This window comes from Triturus cristatus, chromosome 6, assembly GCF_964204655.1.
Source record: "Triturus cristatus chromosome 6, aTriCri1.1, whole genome shotgun sequence".
In the NCBI taxonomy this organism is placed as follows: domain Eukaryota; kingdom Metazoa; phylum Chordata; class Amphibia; order Caudata; family Salamandridae; genus Triturus; species Triturus cristatus.
In genome coordinates, this window is record NC_140589.1 from 60,336,422 (window position 1) to 60,362,217 (window position 25,796).

The following is a 25,796-nucleotide window of genomic DNA, read 5'->3' on the forward strand; positions in this document are numbered from 1 at the left end:
CTGTTCACTACATCGACTTGCTGTTGCCAAGGCTTGTTTCCTCTCTTCGAGCTCCAAGAAGTTCCAGCCTCAAGCATCTCTTGCAACTCAGAGCTTTGCCTGCACCGCATCCTTTGCACAGTGGGCCTTCATCCTTTGGTGAGTTTCTCGAGGTCCTCTTGCAACTCCTGTGCCTCTGGCTTGTGGGTCCTCTTGAGGATCTTCTTTGGCTCCAGTAGGCTCCCCTGCTTGCTTGGGCCTGCTCTGACTTACATGCTCCTGTTGAGTCACTTGGACCTTGCTGGTCCCGACACTGCACCTTTTTCTTCGACTATGTTGTATGCCGCTGCCAAGTCTTGTGTGTGCGTCTGTCATACACTGACCCCTTGGCTCTGGACATCCATGTGGGACAGCTCATAAACGCCTTCTGGTCTTCATTAGCGTCTCCCATTCCGTACAGCTGCAACTTCAAGGCCACCGTTAACTCTCCTGTATCTCCGACATCAGTGGGCATTCGTCTTCCGTGACTCTTGGACACTCCTGAGTTGCATAGACTTTATCCTTTCTGCTTGCAGGTACCTCTCACCTTGAATCCACCTTTTGGTTCCACTGAACTCTTTCACCCTCCTCGACAGTGGCATCTTTCCTGAAGTCCTCCATTGTGGTCTATGGAGGTTTGTGACACCACTTCGCACCAATGCACCCAGCTTCCCTGGTGTAGGTATCCTGGTTCCTGGGGTATCCATGGGTGGGGTGGCTTTCCATCCTTTCATCTTCCACTGGGTTTCTTCAGGTTCCACTGGGAAGGGTCCTTCTTCTCTAAAATTGCAACCGCAACTTACCCATTGACTTGAATTGAGTATGAGGTTGTGGTACCACTCTGCACACGACCTCCGTGGGATTCCTAGATAGTCACCTTGGGTGGTTCCTTAGGTCCCCGACCCTTCTACGTCATCTGGGTCCATTCTTGGCTTCAGTCGTTGTTTGCATGTACTATTTTAGTATATGGTTTGGTCTCCCCCTAGGGACCACTGTATATTTGTGCTACTTAACTATTCTGTTGACAAAGTATTTTATGTATTGTGCATATATCTTCGGGAAGGAGATATTGTGTTATGTTAGTGAGTGTTAATAATAAATACATATTTTTTATGAATACACTGTGTGGTTGTTTTTAACTTAACCCATACCATAAGATTAAGTACTGGTAAAACAAGCTGCTTTACACTCCTTCTAGCCCCGGCCTGAAGGCTGCTCCCCACAGCTATCACTTAGAATGGTTTCTAAGGTTGTTTGAGACCTCGAAAATCATCATAAGGGTTGTCTGGATTAGTGCAGGGTGCTACGCTTACATAAGTGAGCACTATATACTAAGCCAGCCTCCTACAACTAGGCTCTCTGGCAAAGGGTGAACAGAGAGGAATGGTAGTTCAGCTGGCACAGAAAGGTAATGACAGGCCATCATTCTATTGACCACGAAAGATGGCTTCTCCCATGCTGCCATGAGTGGTTCCAGGATGGCTTCATTAAAAGGGAGCAAGAGCTACATTGCTAGAGCCACTGGTAAGAGGACTTCCGTTAGGACATTTGTTTTGGTATCTGTAGTTGGGAGCTGTAGGCTGAAAATCTCCTCAGATTTCAGCATAATCTTATGCAGGGAGACCACTTCAAACATTGGAGGGGGTGGTGGGGAGAGGTGCAGAAGGGAAATCCAGATCCAAGGAGGTGTACAATTCACTAGTTAGGGGGCCCCTCAGCCTAGTGAAGGAGGGGTGGTAGAAGACTTCGCAGAAGCTTCCCCGTGATATTGTCAGCTACATGCTGGCATTCCGCAGCCAGATGGCCAAGATGTGGAAGGCGGCCTCAGAGAATCTAGAGGCTAGCCAGGCCGTCATGAAGGAGTGGTATGACCGCAATGCTCGGACGGTAGAGTTGGACGCTGGACAGAAGGTGTGGGTCATGGAGCCTGGGGAGCTTAGTGCCCTCCAGGACCGGTGGACTGGTCCGTACGAAATTGTGGAGCGACGAGGCCAGACCACATACGTTGTTGACTTGAAGACCCCCCGTCAGCCCCATCGGGTGCTCCACGTCAACCGCCTGAAGCCGCACCATGAGCGATCTGAGCTTGCTCTCCTCATGGTGACGGATGGGAGCGAGGAGGAAGAGAGTGAGGCTCTTCCTGACCTTCTGGCGGCCCAGGAGAAGGATGGCTCGGTAGAGGGCGTAATCCTCTCCCCATCCTTGACCCCAGAGCAACAGAGGGACTGCCGCCAGGTGCTGGGGCAGTACGCCTCGTTGTTCTCCCTCACGCCGGCAATCACTCATTTGTGTACCCATGATGTGGCCACAGGGGACAGCCCACCGGTGAAGAACAAGTCTTACCGGCTATCTGACCCAGTGAAAAACAGCATCCAGAGTGAGGTAGCGAAAATGCTGGAGCTGGGGGTGATCGAACCTTCCAGCAGTTCGTGGGCTAGTCCGGTGGTGTTGGTGCCGAAAGCGGCCCCACCGGGCACCACACAAGAACTTCGGTTCTGTGTGGACTACAGGGGGTTGAACTCTGTCACGAAGACAGATGCTCACCCCATCCCACGAGTAGATGAGCTGGTGGACCGGCTGGGAGCAGCCCGGTACCTCAGCACCATCGATTTGACGTCCGGATACTGGCAAATTGCCATGGCCGATGGAGCGAGGGAGAAAACAGCGTTCTCCACCCCCGAGGGCCACTTCCAATTCCGAGTGATGCCCTTTGGGCTCAAAAATGCTCCGGCCACTTTCCAGCGGTTGGTGAATCAGGTGCTATCTGGCCTGGAGTCCTTCTCAGCGGCATACCTGGATGACATAGCTGTCTTCAGCAGCACCTGGGAGGACCATCTGCAACACCTCCAGGAGGTACTGCAGGCTCTGCAACGTGCTGGTCTAACCGTCAAGGCCAGCAAGTGCCAGATTGGACAGGGATCTGTCGTGTACCTGCGACACCTGGTGGGCGGGGGTAAGGTGCAACCCCTCCAGGCCAAAATAGAGACCATCCTGGCCTGGGAGCCCCCCCAAGACCCAAACTGAGGTCCGAGCTTTCCTCGGCCTCACTGGGTATTACCGCCGGTTTGTCAAGGGATATGGTACCATCGTAACCCACTTGACAGAATTGACATCCAAGAAACAGCCACGTAGAGTGATCTGGACGGCTGCTTGCCAGGAGGCATTGGAAACGCTGAAGCATGCGATGTGTACCGCTCCAGTCCTCGCAACCCCAGACTTCAGTAAAAGTTCATTGTACAGACGGACGCCTCAGAGCACGGCATAGGTGCAGTGCTCTCGCAACTCAACACCGAAGGCCAAGATCAACCTGTGGCCTTCATCTCCAGAAGACTCCTCCCTCGGGAACTCCTCCCTCGGGAACAGCGATGGAGCACCATCGAGCGGGAAGCCTTCGCGGTGGTCTGGGCTCTGAAGAAGTTGAGGCCATACCTCTTTGGATCTCTTTGGATCTCACTTCCTGATTCAGACGGACCACCGCCCCCTTCGCTGGCTCATGCAGATGAGAGGCGAAAACCCCAAGTTGCTGAGGTGGTCCATTTCCCTACAGGGGATGGACTTTCGGGTGGAACATCGGTCCGGAGTTGACCACGCCAATGCGGACTGTCTCTCCCGGTTTTTCCGCCTTAGCGATGAGAGCTCCCTAGAGGTTGGGTAGCTCTCCCCTCTTTCGGCTGGGGGGGACGCGTGTTAGACCTGTCAGCCCTAGGGTGGTCTCCCCTTGTATTTTTGCCCTTGCCTCATTTTTTTCCACCCTCTTTTTGCGTTGGACTTAGGACTCCGGATGCCTTTTCATTGCCAATCAGTGTTAAGGTGCAGGTGCTCTCTTCCCCTAAGATGGCTGCCACAGGCCCCTGCTACTGCGGAGTGGCCTTTCTAGTAGCACCCTAGCTGCCAGGAGCTGGTTGGGACCCTACAACAATGTTGCGACACCAGCCCGCCTTTTTTGTCCTATACCTAGAGTGGGGAAGCTCCTGGAATGTGCTGGAACCTTCTAGAAGAAAGGTGGGGTTTTGCTTTTGCCGCCTTAGAGAGTGGTCACCTGACCTAGGGCTACTTAAGATAGGGAGGGAACATTTTTTTAGTCAGTTGGGGCGACGCAGACCTGGGGGAACCTACGCAGGAGTTTTAGGCGGTAGGGCCTAGTCAGGGACCTATGCCTCTAAAAGTGACAGGGCTTAGGTGCTGCCTTTTAAGTGAGTGAGGGATCCTGAACTAGCCCACTGATCTGGCCCAGCGGAAGGGGAACCCAGGGGCAACCTACCAAGCCTGACTAGGAGCGAACTAGTCACCAACTCAAACTACCCCCCCCCCCCAAGGAACAGAGCCCATAAGGGCGCCAGCACCAGCCGCGCCACAAAGACTGCTGAAACTCCCTACTGGAACTTTCCTGTGAAACTTACTGCTGAAAATCACTACTGAAACTTCCTACAACTTACTGCTGGACGGATGGGGGATCGGCCAGGTACTAGCGCAGTGACACCCCTGCGCTCCCTGACCTTGCCGGGGTCCCCCCTGGCCAGTCCGGCCGCGGGCGTGTAGCCTGCCCTTGCCCAACCTGCCTGCCTGCCCCGAGCTGGGGCGTCGCTGAGGAGACGGTGCGCTGGGTGCCGAAATACCCATCACCCCTTAATTGAGGCCCCCGTTGGGGTGGCCCCAAAAGAATCACTCACCGCTGTGTCGCCTGCCCCCTGCCAACTCCAGGGCCCCATCGCCGCCGTCGCAGCCGAGGAATCGCGGCCCCCCCCGGGGCGCGAGAAGGCCGCCGGGCCACAGAGAAGGCCTCGCTGGGCCGCGACGTCTTGCCAAGGCCGTGTAGGCCCGAAGCCAAGAACTCCAGTCACCTGACGGGGGCAGACTGCCGAACGCCGCCCCCGCCGCTGTGCCATTGGACCATTGGGCCGCGTCCCCGCAGACCGCGCTGTCATTGGCGGCTGCGGGCGCGGACCCCTGAAGCCTCTACGAAGCCGTCGCTGACTCTCCCGGGGCTCCCCGGACCCGTCTGACCCGACCGGGAGCCCCGCGCTCAGACCCCCAATCACCGCGCTGGTTCAGCCCTGCGGGAGAAGCCTTCGAAGGAGGCCCTCGACCCGGATATCGCTGGGAGGCCGGAGATCGCCGCGAGGTCCCTGCTTGTGAGGAAGAAGGCCGACGACTCAGGTAATCTCCGGAGAGGAGGGCGGGAGGCCCCCCGAGGCCCGGAGCACGCCCTCCCCCGGGGAGATCCCACGCAAGGCCTCAACTTGCGTGCCAGAACTGGGCCACGGCCCCCTCGCTTTGTGCCTGAACTCCGCCTGGTTAGAGAGTCCTGTGGGACTGCCCTGTCAAGCGCTAGTGAGTTCCCTTCGAAGCGCTGTCTAGACACTGGGTGCTCCGACCTGCTTGAGCCCCCCCCTTGTTGGGACTGCCAAGTTTGACCCGCCAAGAGTCTGCCATGTGCACTAAGTTCAGTGCTCTGATTCTAAAACGCTATTAGATTGCTATGTGCAGTGCCAAGTTGAGTGCTCTGATTCTAAAACGCTATTAGTTTGCTATGTGCAGTGCCAAGTTCAGTGCTCTGATTCTAAGCGCTATTAAATTGCTATGTGCGGCGCTATGTTCATAGGGCCTGATTTTAAGCGCTATTAAATTGCTAGGTGCAGCGCTATGTTTAACCGCTGTGTTTAACGCTCCCCCAGGATCACCAGGTGACGCGCTTTGGTTCCATGCCCGGTTTAATGTATTCAGGTACTGCCAATTGAGTCATAATGAAATGCTTTTGAACCTGACATTTAATGTATGCAGGTACTGCCAATTGAGTCATAATGAAATGCTTTTGATCCTGACGTTTAATGTATGCAGGTACTGCCAATTGAGTCGTAATGCAATGCTTTTGAACCTGACGTGATTCAGATAAAACTGATTGATTTTTTTTTGATAAACAAATTTTTATTTCTGCATAGAAGGCAAAATCAAGAATGACATACAATAGTTCGCTGAACTTGGCATCAGTAAATGCAAACAGGAAAGAATTGACAAGCAAATGTAAAAACCCACCCCTACTCCTTTACCCCCCGCCCCCGCCCTCTGCGCCCCCACCCTTCAAAACAGGCCCCCCAGCCATTTCCCCCATACTTTGCGGAATTTTTTGGGGCAGCCCCGGGCAGCGTACAACGACCGCTCTTGAGCGGCACACCAATCCACCCCTCTACTCCAGGTAGCCCCTCTGGGCGGGTCCGGCTGTGACCACAAGGCCGCTATATCCCGCTTGGCTACCATTAGGGCAGTAGTGAGAAAGTACTTTTCATTACGGGACCCATCCAACTCGTCCGTGATGCCCAGCAGAGCCATTCTAGGATCATGGGGGACCTCCCATCCCAGGACTTCAGTGAGTTCGGCTTCAATCGTTATCCAGTAACTCTCCAGGCGGGAACAAGACCACACCATATGGAAGAAATCCGCCGGAACCACCCCACAGCGAGCGCATGAGGCGTCCACGCGGAGGCCTGCCCGATGTAGGCGGTCCGGAGTCAGATAAGCGGCGTGGAGGTAGTAAAGTTGGATGAGCCGCAACCTGGCAGAAGTGGTAAGCGATCGAGGTGCCATAAGGGCGTCCCTCCAGTCCGCTTCATCTAGGGGCCCCACCCAAGCCTCCCATCGCTGTTTTAGGCCGCTCCAATCTACCGGGGTATTGTTAATCAGGGATTTGTATATGCGGGATATTCCCCCCTTCCCCAGACACCCTAACATCACCAGAGCCTCGGGCGGGCTATGCGCAGGCAATCTGGAGTCCAGAAGGACATGGGCTTGGACCGTATGACGCAGCTGAAGATATCTATAAAATTGGGAAGGCTGTAACGAGAAGCGGGTCCGAAGCTCCTGGAAGGAACACATGTGGCTCCCCCGCCATATATCGCCCAGGCTGGAAATTCCTAGAATATCCCACTGCCGAAATCCTTCAAGTCCCACCACTTCCCGCAGCCACGTTCCGTGCCAAAGCGGTGTGAGCTGTGTTGACGTCCCCGACCAGCGGGTGTGCCGCAAAGCTGCGCGCCACGCCAGAAAAGGGGCCCGCACGACATCGGGGAGCGACAGGGGGACCGTCGCCCCATAGAGCATGTTCTGGATAGAGGAGAACCCGAGACATTGCACCTCGAGTCAATAGGCCGGATCATCCCACCCATTCGAGAACCAGTCATGAATCACCAGCAGTTGGGTGGCCAAATAATATAGATATAGATTGGTCATGCTCAGGCCTCCGTCGTAGGAGGGGACCCTGCAGCGATCTAAGGCCAACCGGGGCCTGCCGCCGCCCCAGAGAAATTTAGTCGCCATCTTATCCAGTTCCCGGAACCACGGGCGCGGAAAGGGGCACGGAGTATTCAGTAACATGTACAGAAACTTGGGGAGGATCATCATCTTATAGAGGGCGACTCTCCCCAGCGGATTCAGTGGGAGTGACTGCCACCTGAGCATATCTGATCTGGTCTTGTTGACTACGGGAGCCACGTTGAGGGCCCAACAGAGTTCCGGAAGGAGGGTGACCCAGATCCCCAGGTATTTAAATGAGAGTCTCCGGAGGGGAATGTCAGATTGCCAGTCAAAACATTCCCTCGACGGGTTTAATGGGACCAGTACGGATTTTTTGGGGTTCAAATGAAGACCCGACGCTTGGCCAAACCGGCGGAGAATCTGGCGGACCTGGGGTCCCGAGGTCGCCGGATCAGAGAGATATATGAGGACGTCGTCCGCGTATAGGGCAATCTTGTCAGGGGTCACGCCTGGCCAGTCCCACCCGCGGAGAGTGGGATCCGCCCGAATCGGTACAGCCAGTGGTTCCATGGCCAGAGCGAATAGGAGGGGCGAGAGCGGACATCCCTGGCGCGTCCCTCGACCTATAAGAAATGGGCGGGACAGAGCCCCATTGACTAATACACGGGCCCGCGGGCTTGCGTACTTTTAGTGAACATACTGTGTGGTGTCAGTTATTGCGTGCGCTTCCTGTTTTGGTGGATGAGTGTGCTGTATGGTCGCTTTCACGTAAGCCTTCGGGTGCCTACCTGCTCGAGTCAAGTTACCCCCTTAGGGCCTGGTGAGCCCCGGTCCTACAGTATATATATATGAATGACACAATTTATATAAAAATCTCATAATACCCCACATGTCTTTGTTTGTGTGTGGCTTTTGACTAATTGCATACTATGAATAACGCATGACTTGTACAATTGTTTAAAGAGGCTTTTTTCACCCGACAGAACCATTGTTACTTTATTATACTATCGCTCAGGTTCTGAGGGATACTGGGTTTTCCTATTGTTACTAAGCTCAGTCTCTCGCCAGAGCAGGGGCTGGAAGCCCCTGAGCCGGTTTGAGCTTGACTATGCACAGGGACACCAAATGTGCCCCCAGGGCAGGACTTCAAAGCACTCAGAGAGTGCTACCGCCCAGCCCCAATACACATAAGCCTGTCTGGGAGGTGGTTACACCTCCCTGTGACAGGAAACCTATTGTCCAGGCCTCCCCTGCCGGAGTTTCGGTCAGCAGCAGGAGGCCAGACCCGTGTCTGTGGCTGCAGCATACATTTTGTGATGCCAGGGCTCTATTAAGTTTCTACCGGGTATACCAGTGCTGTCATGTCTCTCCCTCTAGAAGGGTGGGATCATGATTCCAAGGTGTTTGACACCAAACACAACATGTTTCCGTGCAGCCAGTCCAAAGTTAGCATTTACCGTTGGGTTATAATGCACTTAAGAGTAGATGGTCAGGCTGCACTACTGACAACCCCAGAGAAGAGATTCCGGAGGCTGCAGAGGGGCTCAGCTCATGCCTGGGCACCCCCTCACATATAACCAATCACCCTGCCTTCAGGAATGATAAGGCTTGCCATAGGGGTGACTGATAGGTTTGTATGTGCAGTATATGGTGAGATATAGTGAACCTATATCTCAATAAGGGGTGCATGCACCACCTTACTCAGGCTGCTGTAGCAGACCTGTGGTGTCATTTTGGGTGGCTTTCCAGGGGTGGCATAATACATGCTTCAGCCCCTGGTAGACCTCTGGGGTACCAATGCCCTGGGTACAGAGTATACCATATACTAGGGACTTATAAGGGCACCTCAGATCCAATCTGAACTGTACCTTAAGTGCATGGAATCATTTTAGAGAGGAAGCAGCTAGGCTGGGGCCCTGAATAGCAGGGTCCCAGCCAGACTAAAGTCGAAAAATAGTGAATCACCAGAAAAAAGTTTGGGTAAACTTGTGAAGCAGATCCTAATCTCCTACAGGGGCACACTGTTTGTCCATATGGAGCTCACGGTACCGCATGAAAGCCAGATGCCAAAGATGCCTCTTTCAAAAAGTGAGTATTTGGCATTTAACAATGCTGCCAGTCCTGGGTTGCTTATGTTCCAGTTCAGGGAGGTCTGGCTTAGCAGTTTGGGCTGGAATGTTCCTATTGGATCAGGGTCAAGACTGGTTTGCATATAGCTGGGCCTAAACTGAGGTGGGATGGTGTACAAAATGTTGTTGAATTGGGATGCGACCCTAGTGATTACCAGTGGCTGATTCAAGCATTCTATCCATCACTGTTTTGTATACTTTTTGTGTCACTGTGAGAGGGACGGGCGGAAAAAGAATCGAGGAGGTCCTATGCGTGGATCAATTAAGGCGTGTTTTTATTGACAAGGCCTAACACAAGTTAAATAGGTGAGAGACTGGGTTGGTTGGTGTTCTTCTTTCTTCCGGTTCTTTTCCCTCCAGGTGAGTGGTGGTAACTATCCCGGGTACCGAAAGAAAAGAAGTGATGGTAGGCAGTAAGTGTTATGTCCAACATGTAACAGGTTGATGAAAGGAAAGTCCACCATCACCAAGGACAAGGGAGAGTAGAACACCCCGAGTGCAAGTAGAGGATGAAAGTGCAGTTTGAACTGAAATTATAAAGCCCTGAAAATCATATACGCGTGAAGTACCCACGCTTCTGCCCCTTAAGTTCAGGCGGCAGGGGTTTGTATATTCTTATTATGTCCAACACAGTATCAGAAAGAGATTCCTCAGCCATCAAGTCAAAGAGTGACCATTGGCCTGCCTCGCAATGCGTTTATGTCAGGCTCATCTCGTACTTTTCCACCCCCCCTTCTCTCAAACACAAAAGCAAGACCAATCTGGCATTTTACAGGGTGCCAGCATGCAACAAATCCCACCCCCACCCACAATGAAACAAGAAAATCCCCGTTCCTCTTGGGGTATCCGTGCACAATCAATCCCTTCCTCCCCCTCCCTTCACTCCCCTTTCTCGGTTCACGTACCGCGGGAGCCATAACTCTACGGAGTTACGGCAGTGTGAAGGCGTCCTCTGAGGGCGTCCACCAATCCACTGTCCAGGTGTCAGGCTCAGCGTCTCCCTCGTCGATGCTGCTGTCTCAAGATCCACCGTCTGTTCGTTCCGTTAGGCAGGGATTTCCTTCCGCTCTCTCGGTCTTCTCCAGGTTTCCTTCCTCCGGTCCCCTTGCAGCGCCTTCCTCAATGTTTTCCGGCTTCCTCCTTTGAGGGGCTGGCCCCGCCTCTCTCCTCAGTGGGAGCTCTTCCCATTGGCTCTCCTTCTCCCCAGGCCGTTCCTCGTCCTGTATAGGAGAGGAGTCCGGGTTAGTTAACCCTTGCAAAACCGATGGAGTCCTTTCAGCGCGTAACCGGCTGTCTGGGATGCCGAGGCTAGGGATCACAACGGGGCTGAAGGCGGGCTCCTCCTCAGAGTCACCCTAAGTGGGATGGGTATTCCCAGACATGGGTCCTGTGCACTCTGTCACTGGATCAAGCTGTACCCAACTGATTAGCCCAAAATTAGGCCAAAACCATTCCTTGGTAGCTTGTGTTCTGGTTCAGGGAGGACCTGGTTTGGCAGTTTGGACTGGACAGTTCTTATTGGAACAGGGTCAATAATGATTTGCATATAGCTGGGTCCAAACTGAGGTGGCATGGTGTGCAAAATAATGATTGATTGGATGCGTTCCCTAGTGATTACCAGTGGCTGAGATTAATTCAAGCATTCAAGCCACCACTGTTTTGTATACATAATGCAGGGGCCGACTTTGGCATCTGAAACTCAGGAAAAGCTGGCATCAGCACTGGAAAGCCAGAAGGCAAAAAAGGTCCTGGTTTCTGCTCCGAGGGGGAGTCACCAGGGACAAGTTAACCAACTCCAGATCCGAGGACGAACATCCTGTGGGAGTGGAAGTGCAAGACTTACCCCTGGAAAATTACTTGGTGTTCTTATGCTTCTTCATTTTGCTACCAGGTGAAGAAGATGGTGACTTGGAGCAATGCTCGGAATGCTTCTTACTGTGTTTGTCCTTTTTGTCTTGGACTATATAGAACTTTGCTTAGGGTGCATGCTCCGGCATGAGAAACAGTCCCGGGAGTTGTGGTCTGACCTCAGGCACCAGGGGGAAACAGTGTGGGGGTTGTAAGAAAGTACCTTCTTTTGAAGTGGGCACCCCCACATTTTGCCCTAGTGCTGATGTTTTTTGACTGAATGTGCACTGGGTCCCTGCTAACTAGGCCCCAGTGCCATTGCTCTTTCCCTAAAACAAGGTACATGTTCAATTGTTAAACCAATTAGCAAGGACTTTAGCACCTGTGTAAGTCTCTAGCTCGAGTAAATGCTACTCCTGGTACCTAGGGCATGGGTACTAAAGAGGGTGCCTAAGGGCTGCAGCATGTATTATGCCACCCTAAGGGTCACACATACAATTTGCATGCCGATTGCCATTGCAGGATTCGTGAAATGGTGCAAACTATTTTGAAAACACAACAAGGCACACTCCCTCTGTGCCATGCCAATGCACATATGTAAGTCACCACTACAGCAGGCCTGAGAGCCCCAAGGAAGGGTGCAAGCTATAATATATGTGAGGACATATCTGTCTGAGCAGATATGCCCCTGTAATGTGTGGTTCCATAGCCACAACATTGCAAGTGTTCAGGAAGCCATCTTAAGCATATGTACTGGGCACTGGCCATTACACGTTTCTCAGTTACCTAATGACTTCACCGAAAATAATGGTGTTTGATATCAGACACCTTGTCTTGACAAGTTCATACTGAACCCAGACAGCATTCTGACCTTAGAGGTGCCCCCTGAATCCTACTAGTCTCTTAGGAGCTCATTTATGAAACCTGGCGAACTACTGTGGCAAAGCAGTGATTCATCAGAAAAGTTGTGCCGCGGTACGACAGTTTGAAATGACATGGATGTGCTGTATTTACGGTAATGTGCACCATGCTGTAGGGTCAAGGTGCTTCAATAGGATGGATAGCGCAAATAACAGCCAATTTTACTCTGAGCTGATTCGCAGGTTGTAAAGCAATCTTTATGTGCCGCAAACCAGCTTTGCGTCACATTGGGTTGCGTCATGCTGCAAAAACCCCTCAAAAAGCGCCACATTGGGGAAAAAAAATTCCATCACATCAAAAGGAAGAAATGGAGCAGGTAGCAGGAAGCAGCAGTCAGGGTAACAAACCCCAATACCAGCCAGGATATCCAGACAGAACCGAGGGGAAAAGGAAGAGTAATTTCAGTGAGGAGGAGAACCAAAAGAAGTGACAGAGAATGAACATTTTCTCTTTGTCACTTCAAAACTACCATTAGGGAAGAAAGAAGCCATCTGGCAGTCCATAGTGAAGAAGATAAACAGTGTATGGCAGACTTAAATAGACAGTGCAAGAGTGCTAGAAGCACAGGCATGATTGTAAGAGCAGGATATGTTTAAAAATGCCACACAGTGAAGCGCAGCAAGCTACGTTCCTGCGCTGGACTGTGTGCAAGGTGTTAATATTGAGAAATTCGACGTAATGTGAATAACGATACAATCATGTATAAAACAAAATTGAATCTTTATTGATGAATTTGTCCCTTATGATCTCCACTTCAACCCAGACACAAAATAAGTAGTCAGGCAGGCTCTGAGACCCAGGCCCAAGGTCACTGATTGACAGTTCATAGGTGGGGTGGCACGTAGCCGGCAGACAAATGCACGAACAAGAAATTAAAGATCAATGCCATAGATAGGCGCAGCAACAGCACAATGGTCAAGGGCGATTGGCCCCGATAAAAGCAAACATTGCCGGAGGGGTATGTGTGTTCCCAAAACACCATAAAGTCAAATGCAAACAAAAAGTTACAAACACATAGCCAATCAGGACGCAACACACACAGTATACGCAGTAATCACGCGCTCCCCATGTCGGACATCTAAACACGTTACCCACTGGCCACATTTTTCTACACAGGGTCAAGGCCCACCTGGATTCCTCATCAAATACATTAATTACGATTGTAAGTTGACACAGTCTATAGACCCTATGCCTGTAACTGTTCTCCCGGCTGCACTGTTTAGTTAGTACAGAAAGGAATTGGTCCCAGTCTTACAATTAAAAAAACACGTAATTAAATGCCAGCCAGCATTAATTTAAATTATACAACACAACAAAGCGTTCAATATTATTCAATCATATTGAGCATCAGAATAAATCCTGGACAGCGTATTATATCAAGAGGCCCACAAGGTGGGGGAAAGAAAGGGGAAATAATAAGGTGCGCTTTGTGAGGTTTGGGGGAGTGAGAGAGAAATGTAGTGACATCAAATACATTATAATTAGAGCTGGCTTCACTCGGCTACAAAATAATCATGGAGACATGTAAAAAGGCCATTGTTTGCAATACACTATCACAGAGACGCAAGCACTGTTGATCAAACTGGCATAGGGCAGTGATGTAGTCGACGTTTCGGCCCCAAATGGTAAGTAGGCTGTTTGGGTCCTTACGCCGGGGTCTTCCTCAGGACTAAGAAAGGGGCACCAGAGTCTACCCTTGACTGGATGGAGGATTTAAATGTTGATGGGCTTCAGGGGCTCCAAAATGACAGAGAAATGGAACGATGTCACTTATAACGTGTAGTGGGGGATTCTTCCTCACACACACTACTTGCGTCAGGGAATTAATGTAGAATTCTGCTAAGGCCCAGTGGTGCCATAATTACTGTGCCGAAAAGGAAACACAAAATCATGCCCTAAATCCTATTCAAGAGAGTTACCAATCCTTTGTTATTGCGTCCGTCTCCTGGATTTGACCCTATGCCTGTAACTGTTCTTCCAGCTGCACTGTTTAATTAAACAAACTATTCCTGTTTTACCAAACGCCTCTTGTCTCTTGTCTTTTCAATGTATTTCATGTTCAAGCAACAAGGGAAAGGGCATGCATCACGTTAATAAATGCATCACTTAAATATATGTCACTTTGCTCAGTCACATTTGTACACCCCCCTCCATCTCTGTTAAGCAGTCCGGTCCATGCTTGATGTGTTGCCCCAGTCCAGGTTCACCTTTGTGTACTAGAACTTGTAGTGGAATTTGTAACACGGACCAGGACTACAAGTCCCACAATACAAAGCAAAAAACCTGGACCAGAGGAGCACATAATGCATGGACATCTGAACCCTGCCCATCCTGACTGTGATTATGCAGGCCTCCTTGCATCATGATGTGCTTGAGGAAAATAATTATGGTGAAACGGATGGACTAAGTAAAAAATAGATGAATTTAGGATTATTTGAACCACTGATAGTAATTAAATGTTTTGAGAGCATTGAGCATACATCATCAAACCATCTCGTCAAAAGGTTAACAAACCAATGTTAAATGAGCAGCTTTCAAAGAACCTGCCAACCAACGGAATGATACTTCAAGAATTCAAATGCAGAGTTCCTAAAATTGTAGGGGAAGCGAATGATCTTCAGGTTGTATCTGGATTTACATGATGATGGAATGTTTGTTTTAAAGATAGGGCAATAGATGGCGATTCGATTAGTATGCTATAATAGAGGACAACTGCCCCCTATGCCCACCAGGGTTTAACATGGTTTCTGAAGCTGCAGCAGGTAGGGGGATTAAGAAAACCTTCAAGTGGGGTTACCATTGGTTTTAAGGACATCTTAAGGTGCAGATTCACATAAATTAAATTGGAATCTGAAAATATTATGGGTATAAAAATTGATGTCTTAGGCTGAGTAGTCCTTAAAAACCAATTGGTCTTCAATGCATATTTTCCCCCAAAGACTACTATAGAAAAAGATTTGTGACTTGCAATATTTACTGATTGGGAGAAATATAAAGAGGCCATTATTTTGCTTTAATGTGATGTTAATGCAAAAATATATGATGGAATAAATAACTCTCGGGGCCTGATTTAGAGCTGGTGGACTGGTACTCCATCACAAATGTAATGGATATCCTGCCTGTTTTATTACAGGTGCATTAGGATATAATTAGTGTACAATCCTGTGTCAGATTTCTGTAACGTCAGCCATTGAAATCCACTTTGCTCTCCCTGCAGATTCTGGTAACTGGGTATGCTTGAGCTCTTGGTGTGGGACATCATCCACAGTCAACTAAAGGGCCCCTCCTCTCTTTGTAAAATCAAACAGGCCCTCAAAATATACTTTTTTTAAACTGTAAAGATATGGTAGCTAACATTGTCGAGCCAATCTTCTCACAATCTCAAACTGTTTCACCTTTTGTCTGAAAGGCTTTTTTAACTAAATATGGAAAACCTATATTCATTTTGTAATATATTTATCTAAATGCCTTCTCGTATTTGATGTATTGCTTGTAGCCCTAATCCTCATTGTTGACTGGTACATATCAAGGAGACGAAATAGAGTTGTACTAATTTACTGTATCTAAAATAATTAAAACGAATACCTGGTTTCTTTACAGAGTGCTTTATATCACACGTCTGCAGATCTAAAACCTCTAAATAATAGGTTTTAATGTTACCAAATTGAATTGTACTCAATTTACCAACCTCAGAAGGATGAAAGCTGAGTCTGTCTTGCTGGGATTTTAACTAGTTAACTGTGAATCATCACATTTGTTGCACTAAGCTTTCTTACAGGTAATAGGAAAACAACATAGCACAAATTACAATGCACAGATTAGCACAAAACACAGTGTAAAATCAATATCAGAAATGGTGATAGCGTACTATCAATGCACTATGTTGTGGTTCTCCTTATATGCATTGACGTGAGCCATTAAATTGTGCAGCAATGTTAATTCCAGTTCCTCTCCAGTAATTTCTACAGGACCAATGAATAATGCAATACCGCAACACAATATTTTCACTTACTCATCAGATTATACTTAATACTGTATTACATGAACTCACTCTCTTCTTTCTTAGTTGCTTTTCCAGGTATAGTACTTGCTATAAGAGACACAGCAGAAGGAGTTTCTTCCTGGACAGTGCTGGCGTTTGGCGTTTTTTGAGGGCCCCACTGTGCAACACCTCTATTGACTTCAAGGACCAATTGAATCATTCGATTGATAGATTGTTGAATATCGTCTAAACTAGGAAGCATAACCTAGAATGACAGGGCAGGAAACAGTGTGTTTGATTTGATTACTAGACATACTTCATCTGCATATTTGTAATGATCATCATGTTTCTTTGAATCTATTTACAAAACCATTGTCCACAATCCAGTTCAGTTCAATAAGCTTTTATTCGGTTTGCATAACACAACCATATAAGCTATACAATAAAATCAACATTTTATAAAATCCTCCTCCAATTAAATTGTTACAGGCACATTGTTATAGATTCTGCAATTAAATCTGCATTTTATAAAATCCTCCTCATATGTGAGTATTACAAACACAATGTTGTCAGTATTCCTCCCTCAAGATATTTACTGTAGTACGTATAAATAATAAAACTTCAAAGTGCACAGTGCTATAATATTACTGTATTTAAACTGTGCAAATTCGCTATAAAGTGACATATGCTAATGTGCAAAATTGCAATATCTATCCAACTTTTACAGTACATAAAACTGTGCAAATTCGCAATAAGAAACATATGCTAAAAGCATGTAAATGTGCAAAGTTACAAAGTCTATCCAACTATTGAACAAGTTACTTACCTTCGGTAACGATGTATCTGTAAGAAACATTAGTTAGATTCCTCACCTTAGAATATCCCCAGGCGTCAGACTGGATCCGGAAGATTTTTCGTCAGCAATACCCCTTGCGCGTCGCTAGGCGTCGTCTGCGGCTCCGCGTCCGTCGTCGGCGTCGTGCGCCGGAATGACGTCGTCGCAGTACTTAGACGCCGCCCTTGCGCGCTGACGTCAGTTCTTGTACATAGCTTTCCGCGCCAGGAACGCAGAGCCATGCAAAGACCGACACTGGTGCCAAAAATAAAATCTAGGGGCCTGAAAAGGATAACCTTAACCCTAGATGTCAGTTCGCAGAACGGGGAGGATGGGTGGGTCGGTGAGGAATCTAACTAACTAATGTTTCTTACAGATACATCGTTAACGAAGGTAAGTAACTTGTTCATCTGAAAGAAACACGTTAGTTAGATTCCTCACCTTAGAATAGATACCCAAGCAATACCATCCCCGGTGGTGGGTCTGCGAACCAAGATCACACCAGAAAGTCCTGGAGGACAGAACGGCCAAAGAAGCCATCCCTCCGGACTTGGCTGTCAAGGCAATAATGCCTGGCAAACGTGTGTAGCGAAGCCCATGTTGCCGCCTGACAGATGTCCTGCAAAGGGACACCCCGTCCCAAAGCAGTAGTAGCCGCCGTGGCCCGAGGAGAATGGGCGCGCAGCCCAACAGGAGGGTCCTTTTTTGCCAAGGAGTAACAAATTTTGATGCACAAAACGACCCACCGAGAGATGGTCCGTTTGTGCACAGCTTTCCCCTTCTTAGCACCCACGTATCCAACGAAAAGTTGGTCGTCCACCCGGAACTGCTTTGTGCGGTCCAGATAAAAGGAGAGCGCACGTTTTGAGTCCAGACGGTGGAGCCTCTCTTCCTCTTTGGAAGGATGCGGAGGCGGAAAGAAGGTGAGCAAGGTGACAGACTGCCCAAGATGAAAGGGGGTCACCACTTTCGGAAGAAAGGAGGGACTAGGCCGAAGGACAACCTTGTCCGGATGAACAGAGAAAAAAGGAGGCTTTGATGATAAAGCCTGGAGCTCACTCACCCGTCTAGCCGAGGTGATGGCTACCAGAAAAGCAGTCTTAAGCGTCAGCAGACGAAGAGGACAATTATGAAGAGGCTCAAAGGGAGCGCACATTAGAAATGTGAGAACAAGATTCAAGTCCCACTGAGGCATTACAAAAGGGACAGGAGGGAACATGTGAGTAATGCCTTTTAGAAAGCGTGTAACTACAGGGGACTTGAAAAGAGAAGGCTGATTAGGAAGCCGCAAGAAGGCAGAGATGGCAGCAAGATAACCTTTCAAGGTGCCCAGGGCAGAGCCCTGCCGGGCCAAAGAAAGAAGAAAGAGGAGAACCTCAGAAAGAGGGGCGGAAAGGGGATCCACAGCCTTTGCTGTGCACCATGCCACAAATTTGTTCCACCGGCAGGCGTATACCGTCTTTGTGGAGGGACGCCTGGCTGCCAGAATGATATCACAGACTTCAGGAGGCAAGTCAAATGGCATCAACTGCCGCCGCTCAATCTCCACGCATGGAGGTGGAGGCTGGACAGGTTTGGGTGTAGGACCGTCCCCTGCTGCTGCGACAGAAGATCCTCCCAAAGGGGCAGACGTATCGGAGGATCGGTCAACATACTGAGTAGCTCGGGATACCAGTACCTTCGTGCCCAATCCGGAGCCACCAAGATGACTTGGGCCCGGTCGTGCCTGATCTTCAGCACTCTGGGCAGAAGTGGTATAGGCGGAAAGGCGTACAACAGACCGCAACTCCACTCGTGACGAAAAGCGTCGCCGAGCGAGTGCCGCCTTGGAAATTCCAACGCGCAGAACTGCTGACATTGCGCGTTCTCTTCGGTGGCGAATAGATCTAACCAAGGCTCTCCCCACTGCTGAAAGAGACCTTGCGCCACTTCGGAGTTCAGACGCCATTCGTGATCCGTCATGCACCGGCGGCTGAGTTCGTCTGCTCTGGCGTTCAGAGAGCCCGCCAGATGTTGAACCACTAGGGTGACGCCCTGGTGTTCCAGCCATGTCCAGAGGCGCAGAGCCTCCTGACAAAGGGTCCACGACCCCACCCCGCCTTGTTTGTTGCAATACCACATGGCGGTGGTGTTGTCCATGAACACCTGCATGACACTTACCCGGACAGAGGGAAGGAAGGCTTTCAGTGCAAGCCGGATCGCTCTCAACTCCAACAGGTTGATGTGGAGACGAGACTCCGCCGGAGACCAGAGGCCTCTGATCTCCGCCTCTCCCATATGGCCACCCCATCCCAGGAGGGACGCATCCGTCACTACGACATGCTCCGGTTGGGGAAGGGAGAGGCTCTTGCCCTTGACTCAATCGCGGTCCGTGAGCCACCACTGCAACTGCTGTGCAGTGCCCTCCGAGATCAAGACATGGTCGGACAGGTTGCCGTGATGCTGGGCCCACTGAAACTTCAGGTCCCACTGCAGAGCCCGCATGCGCCGCCTGGCGTGATGCACTAGTAGGATGCAGGAGGCCATCAGCCCCAGAAGCCGCAACACTAGCCTGACCGAAACCCAGGATAGAGGCCGAAAGATGGGAATCACGGCCTGAATATCCCGGACCCGCTGTTCCGGTGGATAGACCCGGAACTGCGCCGAATCGAGAACCGCTCCGATGAAGAGGAGCTTCTGAGAGGGACTCAGGTGTGACTTCGGCACGTTGATGGAAAATCCCAGCAAATGCAGGAGATCCGCCGTAGTCTGGAGGTGGGAGACGACTGCCTGGGACGAGCCCGCCTTCAACAGCCAGTCGTCGAGATAGGGGAAGACTGGAACCCCTGATCTGCGCAGATGAGCTGCGACCACCGCCATCACTTTCGTGAACACCCGAGGGGCACTGGTGAGGCCGAAGGGGAGCACGGTAAACTGAAAGTGCTCTTGACCCACCGTGAACCGCAGGTAACGCCGGTGAGCCGGCAGGACGGGGATGTGGAAATAGGCGTCCTGCAAGTCCAGCGCCACCATCTAGTCTCCAGGGTCTAGGGCAGCTAGAACCTGAGCCAAAGTTAACATCTTGAACCTCTCCTTCTGGAGGAAGGCATTGACGTTCCGGAGGTCCAAGATAGGGCGTAGGCCCCCTTTGCCCTTCTTGGGAACCAGAAAGTAGTGGGAATAACAACCACGACCTACTTCTGGGCTCGGAACGCGGTCGACGGCCCCCTTGGCCAAAAGGGCCGAAACTTCCTCGTGGAGAAGATTCAAATGATCCCCCGAGATACGGTGGTGCTGCGGTGGCATGGCTGGAGGGGTCGTCTCGAAGGGGAGGGAGTAGCCCCTTCGGACGATTTGCAGCACCCACCTGTCCGATGTGATGGACCACCAGTGGAGCAGGTGATGGCGAACTCTGCCGCCCACTGGTGTGGAATGGGCCTGAAAGCTCGGACTAGGAAGGCTTTGAGGCGGATGCTGCCGGGGTGGATGTGGGCTGACCGCGTCGTCCTCCAGAACCGCCTCGGCGGAAACCACGTCCGCGACCGCGCGCAGGTTGGTTCTGCGGCTGGTGGCTAGGCGCACGTGAGGAGGCACCCCTTCCTTGGCCACGAAAGGGGCGAAAAGCGGAAGTTTGCGACCGCGGGGCCGAGAGGCCCAAGGACTTGGCCGTAGCCTGGGAGTCCTTAAAGCGATTCAGCGCACTGTCCGCTTTCTTGCCGAAAAGGCGAGTGCCATCAAAGGGCATGTCCATGAGGGTGCTCTGGACATCGCCCGAAAAGGACGTGGACCGCAGCCAGGCGTGACGTCTAAGCGCCACTGAGGTAGAAATCGCCCTACCCAGCGAGTCCGTAGTGTCAAGCCCACATCGGATAGCATGTCGCGCTGCATCCCTCCCATCGGCCAGAGCCTGGGTAAGTCGTGTCTGGACCTCCTCCGGACACAGGGGCAGCACGTCCTCCACCATATCCCACAGAGAGTGGGAATAACGGTCCAAGAGACAGGCGGTGTTCAAAGACCGCAGACCCAAACTAAGGGAGGAGAACAGCTTCTTGCCGAACTGTTCCAGTCTCTTGGAATCCCGGTCCGGCGGAGCAGTCGGGAAGGAGGATTGGGAGGTAGAGGCCTGGATAACCAGGCTCTCGGGGGTAGGGTGTTGGGACAGAAAACTGGGGTCGCCCGGAGCAGGGCGGTGGCGCCTGGCGACGTTCCTGTCCACAGGAGGAACTGTGGAGGGCTTGGACCAGGTGCCCTGCAGAACGTCAGTGAGGGCCTCATTGAATGGCAGCAGAGGCTCAGTGGAGCATGCTGCAGACTGAAGCACCTCGGTGAGGACGTTAGTCCTCACAGCCACGGCAGGTAGCTCGAGCCCAAGGGCTGCGGCCGCCTTGCGCAGCACCACAGAGAAAGCAGCACCCTCCTCCGAAGCCACAGTCGGAGGAGAGATGAATCCAGTGTCTGGAGAGGTATCCAGACCACTGGCCTCCCCCAGTTCATCTGCCCAGTCCTGTGACAGTTGAGCCTGAGCGGCCATAGGATCCTCGGATCCCTCCCATTCGCCCCCATCATCCGATTCCTGGTATGCAGGAGGAAGGATCGGAGCCGGGCGATAAACAAAATGTGTCTCCAGCGGCGCCGAACGCGGCGTCCATCGTCGCCGTAACGGCGCCGGGCCCGGAGCGGGGCTGAACCGGGGCTCGACGTCGAGCGGAGTCGGCGTCGGAGGTGGTACCGGTGTCGACGCCGGCGGAGGAGGCGTGACAAGGTCGACCGGCGTCGGCGGGGACTTGGGAACGGGTCCCTCGGGCGCTTGCGGCGTCGAGGCTGGAGCCGTCGACGGCGCCGGGGCCGCCGGCAGGCAAGGTTGCCCAGTCGGGTCCGCGGGGCCCGAAGGCGCGCCAGCGGGCGTCGACGGCGGAGCCAGGTTCCTCATGGCCGAGAGGAAGGCACTGACTTCTGCTGGCGTTGCGTCAGTCCCAGGGACCGGCGGGTATGGGGACTTGCGCGGCGTCTGCGGCTCCGCTGGAGCCGCGGGGGTGGAACCACCCGGACCCTCGGCCGAGTCGCGCGACCGGCGAGGGGAGTCCGAAGAGCGGTGTCGCCTCTTGGACTTCTTGGAGTGCTTCGACTTACCCGAAGACTTGGAGCCAGACGATCGATGATGACGTCGGCTGCGGCTCCGCGACCGATCCTTGGACCTCCTCCTGGACCGGGATCGAGAGGGGCGCGGAGCCAAGTGGCAAAGCTCGAGAAGCTTACGGGACCGCTCCCGTCTAGCCTTCGAGGTCAGGGCCTTGCAGTCCGCACACGACGCCGCGTCGTGGTCGAGGCCCAAGCAGTAAAGGCACCGGCGGTGATGGTCCGTAACCGACATCAAGCGGTTGCAGTCAGCACAGGCTTTAAAACCAGGCATCCTACCGGCACCGGAGTCGAGACAAGATCAAAAAGGATCGAAAAAAAAAGTTAGTCAAAAAGTGACTAAAGGGGTAGCTCTCCCGGATCTGCGCTTACTGGCGCGGAAAAAAGAAGAACTGACGTCAGCGCGCGAGGGCGGCGTCTAAGTACTCAGACGACGTCATTCCGGCGCACGATGCCGACGACGGACGCGGAGCCACAGACGACGCCTAGCGACGCGCAAGGGGTATTGCTGACGAAAAATCTTCCGGATCCAGTCTGACGCCTGGGGATATTCTAAGGTGAGGAATCTAACTAACGTGTTTCTTTCAGATACAGTACATAAAGTTGTGCACATTCGTTATAAAGTGCCATATATTTTTTAAGTGCAAATTAGCAATAAAACAAGATTTTTAAAATATTATCGATTTTCTGACATCTCTACATTTCAATATAAAACTAGCCACATAAAAACAGATATCTGGGCTCTCCAATTTGCATAATAATCTCATAGAGTTAGACGAGTATTATATTTTAGAAAAAGCCGTTTTAAGTAATATTTCCTGAATGATGCATAAAATTTACAGAAAAGTAAGAAGAAGTGGCAGCAACTTTGACTAGAAATATTGTCACATAGGCATTTAGCCTTAGAACGTTTACCCATATCTGGGAAGGCGACAAGATGGTGGACAATACCTAGCCTAAGACGAAATAATACAAATCGATGTGAAGGTCTTGTCACGTCTACCAAATACTGCTGGAGTCCACTTTTAAGATCGAGTTGCCTATAAAATACAAATGTTTTTTGGGTCTCAATTAAATTCTTAACTCGTTGTCCCTTCTTAAAGGTTAAAAAACGGTCTTTTATCTCTTTTTTGTATAATGTTATTACAAATTCGGACTCCTCACAAATGTTACAATCAAATAAAAATTTATACCAGTGATTGATATAACTTATCCATGGTATACGGGTGCAATGCTCCAACTTTAAACAGTCCTTAATAATGGACTGTGTAAATTCAGTTTCGCTTTTGGACCATATAGAACGCCATAAAAGTATAGGTCGCAAAGCTGCCAAATCAGAGATATAGTTAAGACCGGTTTCCATATGAATTAATTCGGTCGAAACTGAAGCTGGAGAACTCAACAATCGTTTAAGAAAACTATTTTCATCCAATTGGAGTTGATCAGCAGGGTAATGGCCCCAAATGCTGGCCCCATAAAGGGCCGAGGAAACACATCTTGCATTGTAAATATTCACCATATCCTTTACCCTCCGATCCCCTAGTTTGGCTGCAAACCTAAATATACCATTCGTATTCCTAATCATTTTATATCTAATATTTTCATGTTCCTTGGTCCATTTACCTCTTCCTTCGAAAGTAATGCCTAAATAACAAATAGAGTTAACGGCGTGAATTTTAAAACCATCTAAAAAGAAAGACCTAGATGAGTTCGACTTTTTGCCACATATCATAGTGTAAGTTTTTGATTTATTAATTATAAGTTTCCTACCTTTAATAAAATCTGAAAAGTTATTAATTAGACGTTGAAGACCCAATCGTGTGCGAGATAATAAGACAGCATCATCAGCATATAGTAATACTGGCACTACCTTTTTGTCTATCATCGGTGCGTCTGCTGGGATTTGACTTAAAACCATAGCTATTTGGTTAATGAATAAAGAAAATAAGAGTGGGGCCAGCACGCACCCCTGCCTAATACCTCTTTTTACATCTAAGAAGGGGGTTCGTTCACCAGTTGGCCCGTAACGTATACTACAGGATAGTTTCTCGTATACCCGTGCTAAAAAAAATATTATCTCTTTCGGGGCCCCAGATTCAAGCAATACGGTCCACAAAAGAGAATGGTCCTCCAAATCAAAAGCGCTGCTTAAATCAGCAAAACATAAAAACAAGGTACCCCCTTTCACAAGTGTGTGTTTGTTAATTAACAGATCTAGGTTCACACATTGTTCAAGAGTGCCTAGGCCTTTCCTAAATCCATATTGGACAGGGTTAAAATCTTATGGTCAGTTGCCCAAATTTCCAATCTTTTTAAAAGGACCCTGCTCATAACCTTTATTGACGAATCCAATAAAGATATTGGACGATAATTACAGGCTTCAGAGCAGGAGCCCTTTTTAAATAATGGAATTATTAAAGATTGTCCCCAAGATTTAGGAAAAATCCCTACGGCAGCAGTATTAAAAACTCTCATAAGAATTGGTGCTCATAAGTCCATTTCGTTCTTGTATAAATCAATCGGGACACCGTCTGGACCCGGTGCTTTTCCCCCTTTGCTGTTTATTAACCCTTCCTGTACTTCATCCACTTCAATAAACAAAGGTAATAAAGGCCAAGTAGGATCATTATTTGATGTTATGGTTGAAGGAACCTTATCTGGGTTAAAAATGTTGGTGTAATGATTGATCCATTCTGTACAGTTCACTTGTGATGTCAATTCCGGTGTACCTTTATCTCTTAAAAATGGACTATTTACAGTTTCCCCAAAGAGTTTACTATTATTAGTGTTAGCTGCCATATTTAATTTGTCCCAGGCATCCTCTTGAAGTTCTTTTTTATGGGTTAATATAGCTTGCTTGTATGCCACCCGCAGCTCGTGAATGTACCATTTGTCTCGGGGGGTAATCCTCAGTGCCAGTTTTAATTTTTGTAATACACGTGTACATTTTGAATCAAACCACCTTGGGCCTGTTCCCAAATTTTTAGTACTTTTAGTTAATAAGGTCTTTATTAATCTATTAATATCTAAGAAAGCTTCTATCAAAGTATCAGGGAGGATTTCTTCACTAAGACAATAGTCAATTTCCTTCCTACAGTTTATAACCACCTCCTTTTGAACTTTTAGCGGGTCTACTCCAGTCCATTTAATTCTTGTGCCATTGGATCTAACAGGCATGATGTCTAAAATACAATCCTCGGTAGTCACCAATTTATTACCCCAGTCTAGAATTACTATGGAAATACTATTGTGATCACTCACTACCTGTTCAGATATCCATAAATCGGTATAAAAACTGTTTTTTGAAATTAAAATATGATCTATATTGCTAAAAGCATTTCGCCTGGTAAAAGTTGGACATTTAATATGATCCTTGTTGTATGAACAATCTAATAAATCAAGATCAAATTTTGCCATTATCAAATTTAAAATTGTACCGTATCTACAATGGGGAAAGTGTAACATATCGTCGGCATTCATGTTATTATTACCATTAAATTCCATGAAGCCACAGGAGTTAATTTGAATTGAAGGACATGTACGTATATTAAAATCGCCAACCCAAAGGATAATAGCAAGTTTACCCGAAAGTAACAAAACCCTCTCTATTTCCTTTTCCAGTGCATCCAATAGATCTCCCCTGTCATTGGAAAAGTTGGAGTTATAATAATTAATTAATAACAAATCTTTGCCCCTTGGG

At 49.6% G+C, this 25,796-nt stretch overlaps 1 protein-coding gene across 1 annotated transcript in view; it reads right to left on the reverse strand.

Annotated features, from left to right (window-relative positions):
• The window catches only part of DNAH8 (dynein axonemal heavy chain 8), a 13,985,216-nt gene that overhangs the window by 9,933,821 nt on the left and 4,025,599 nt on the right, over positions 1-25,796 (reverse strand). The window contains exon 26 of the mRNA XM_085610239.1: positions 16,216-16,411. Coding sequence (XP_085466365.1) covers positions 16,216-16,411 — 196 coding nt within the window. The remainder of the gene's footprint in view (positions 1-16,215; positions 16,412-25,796) is intronic.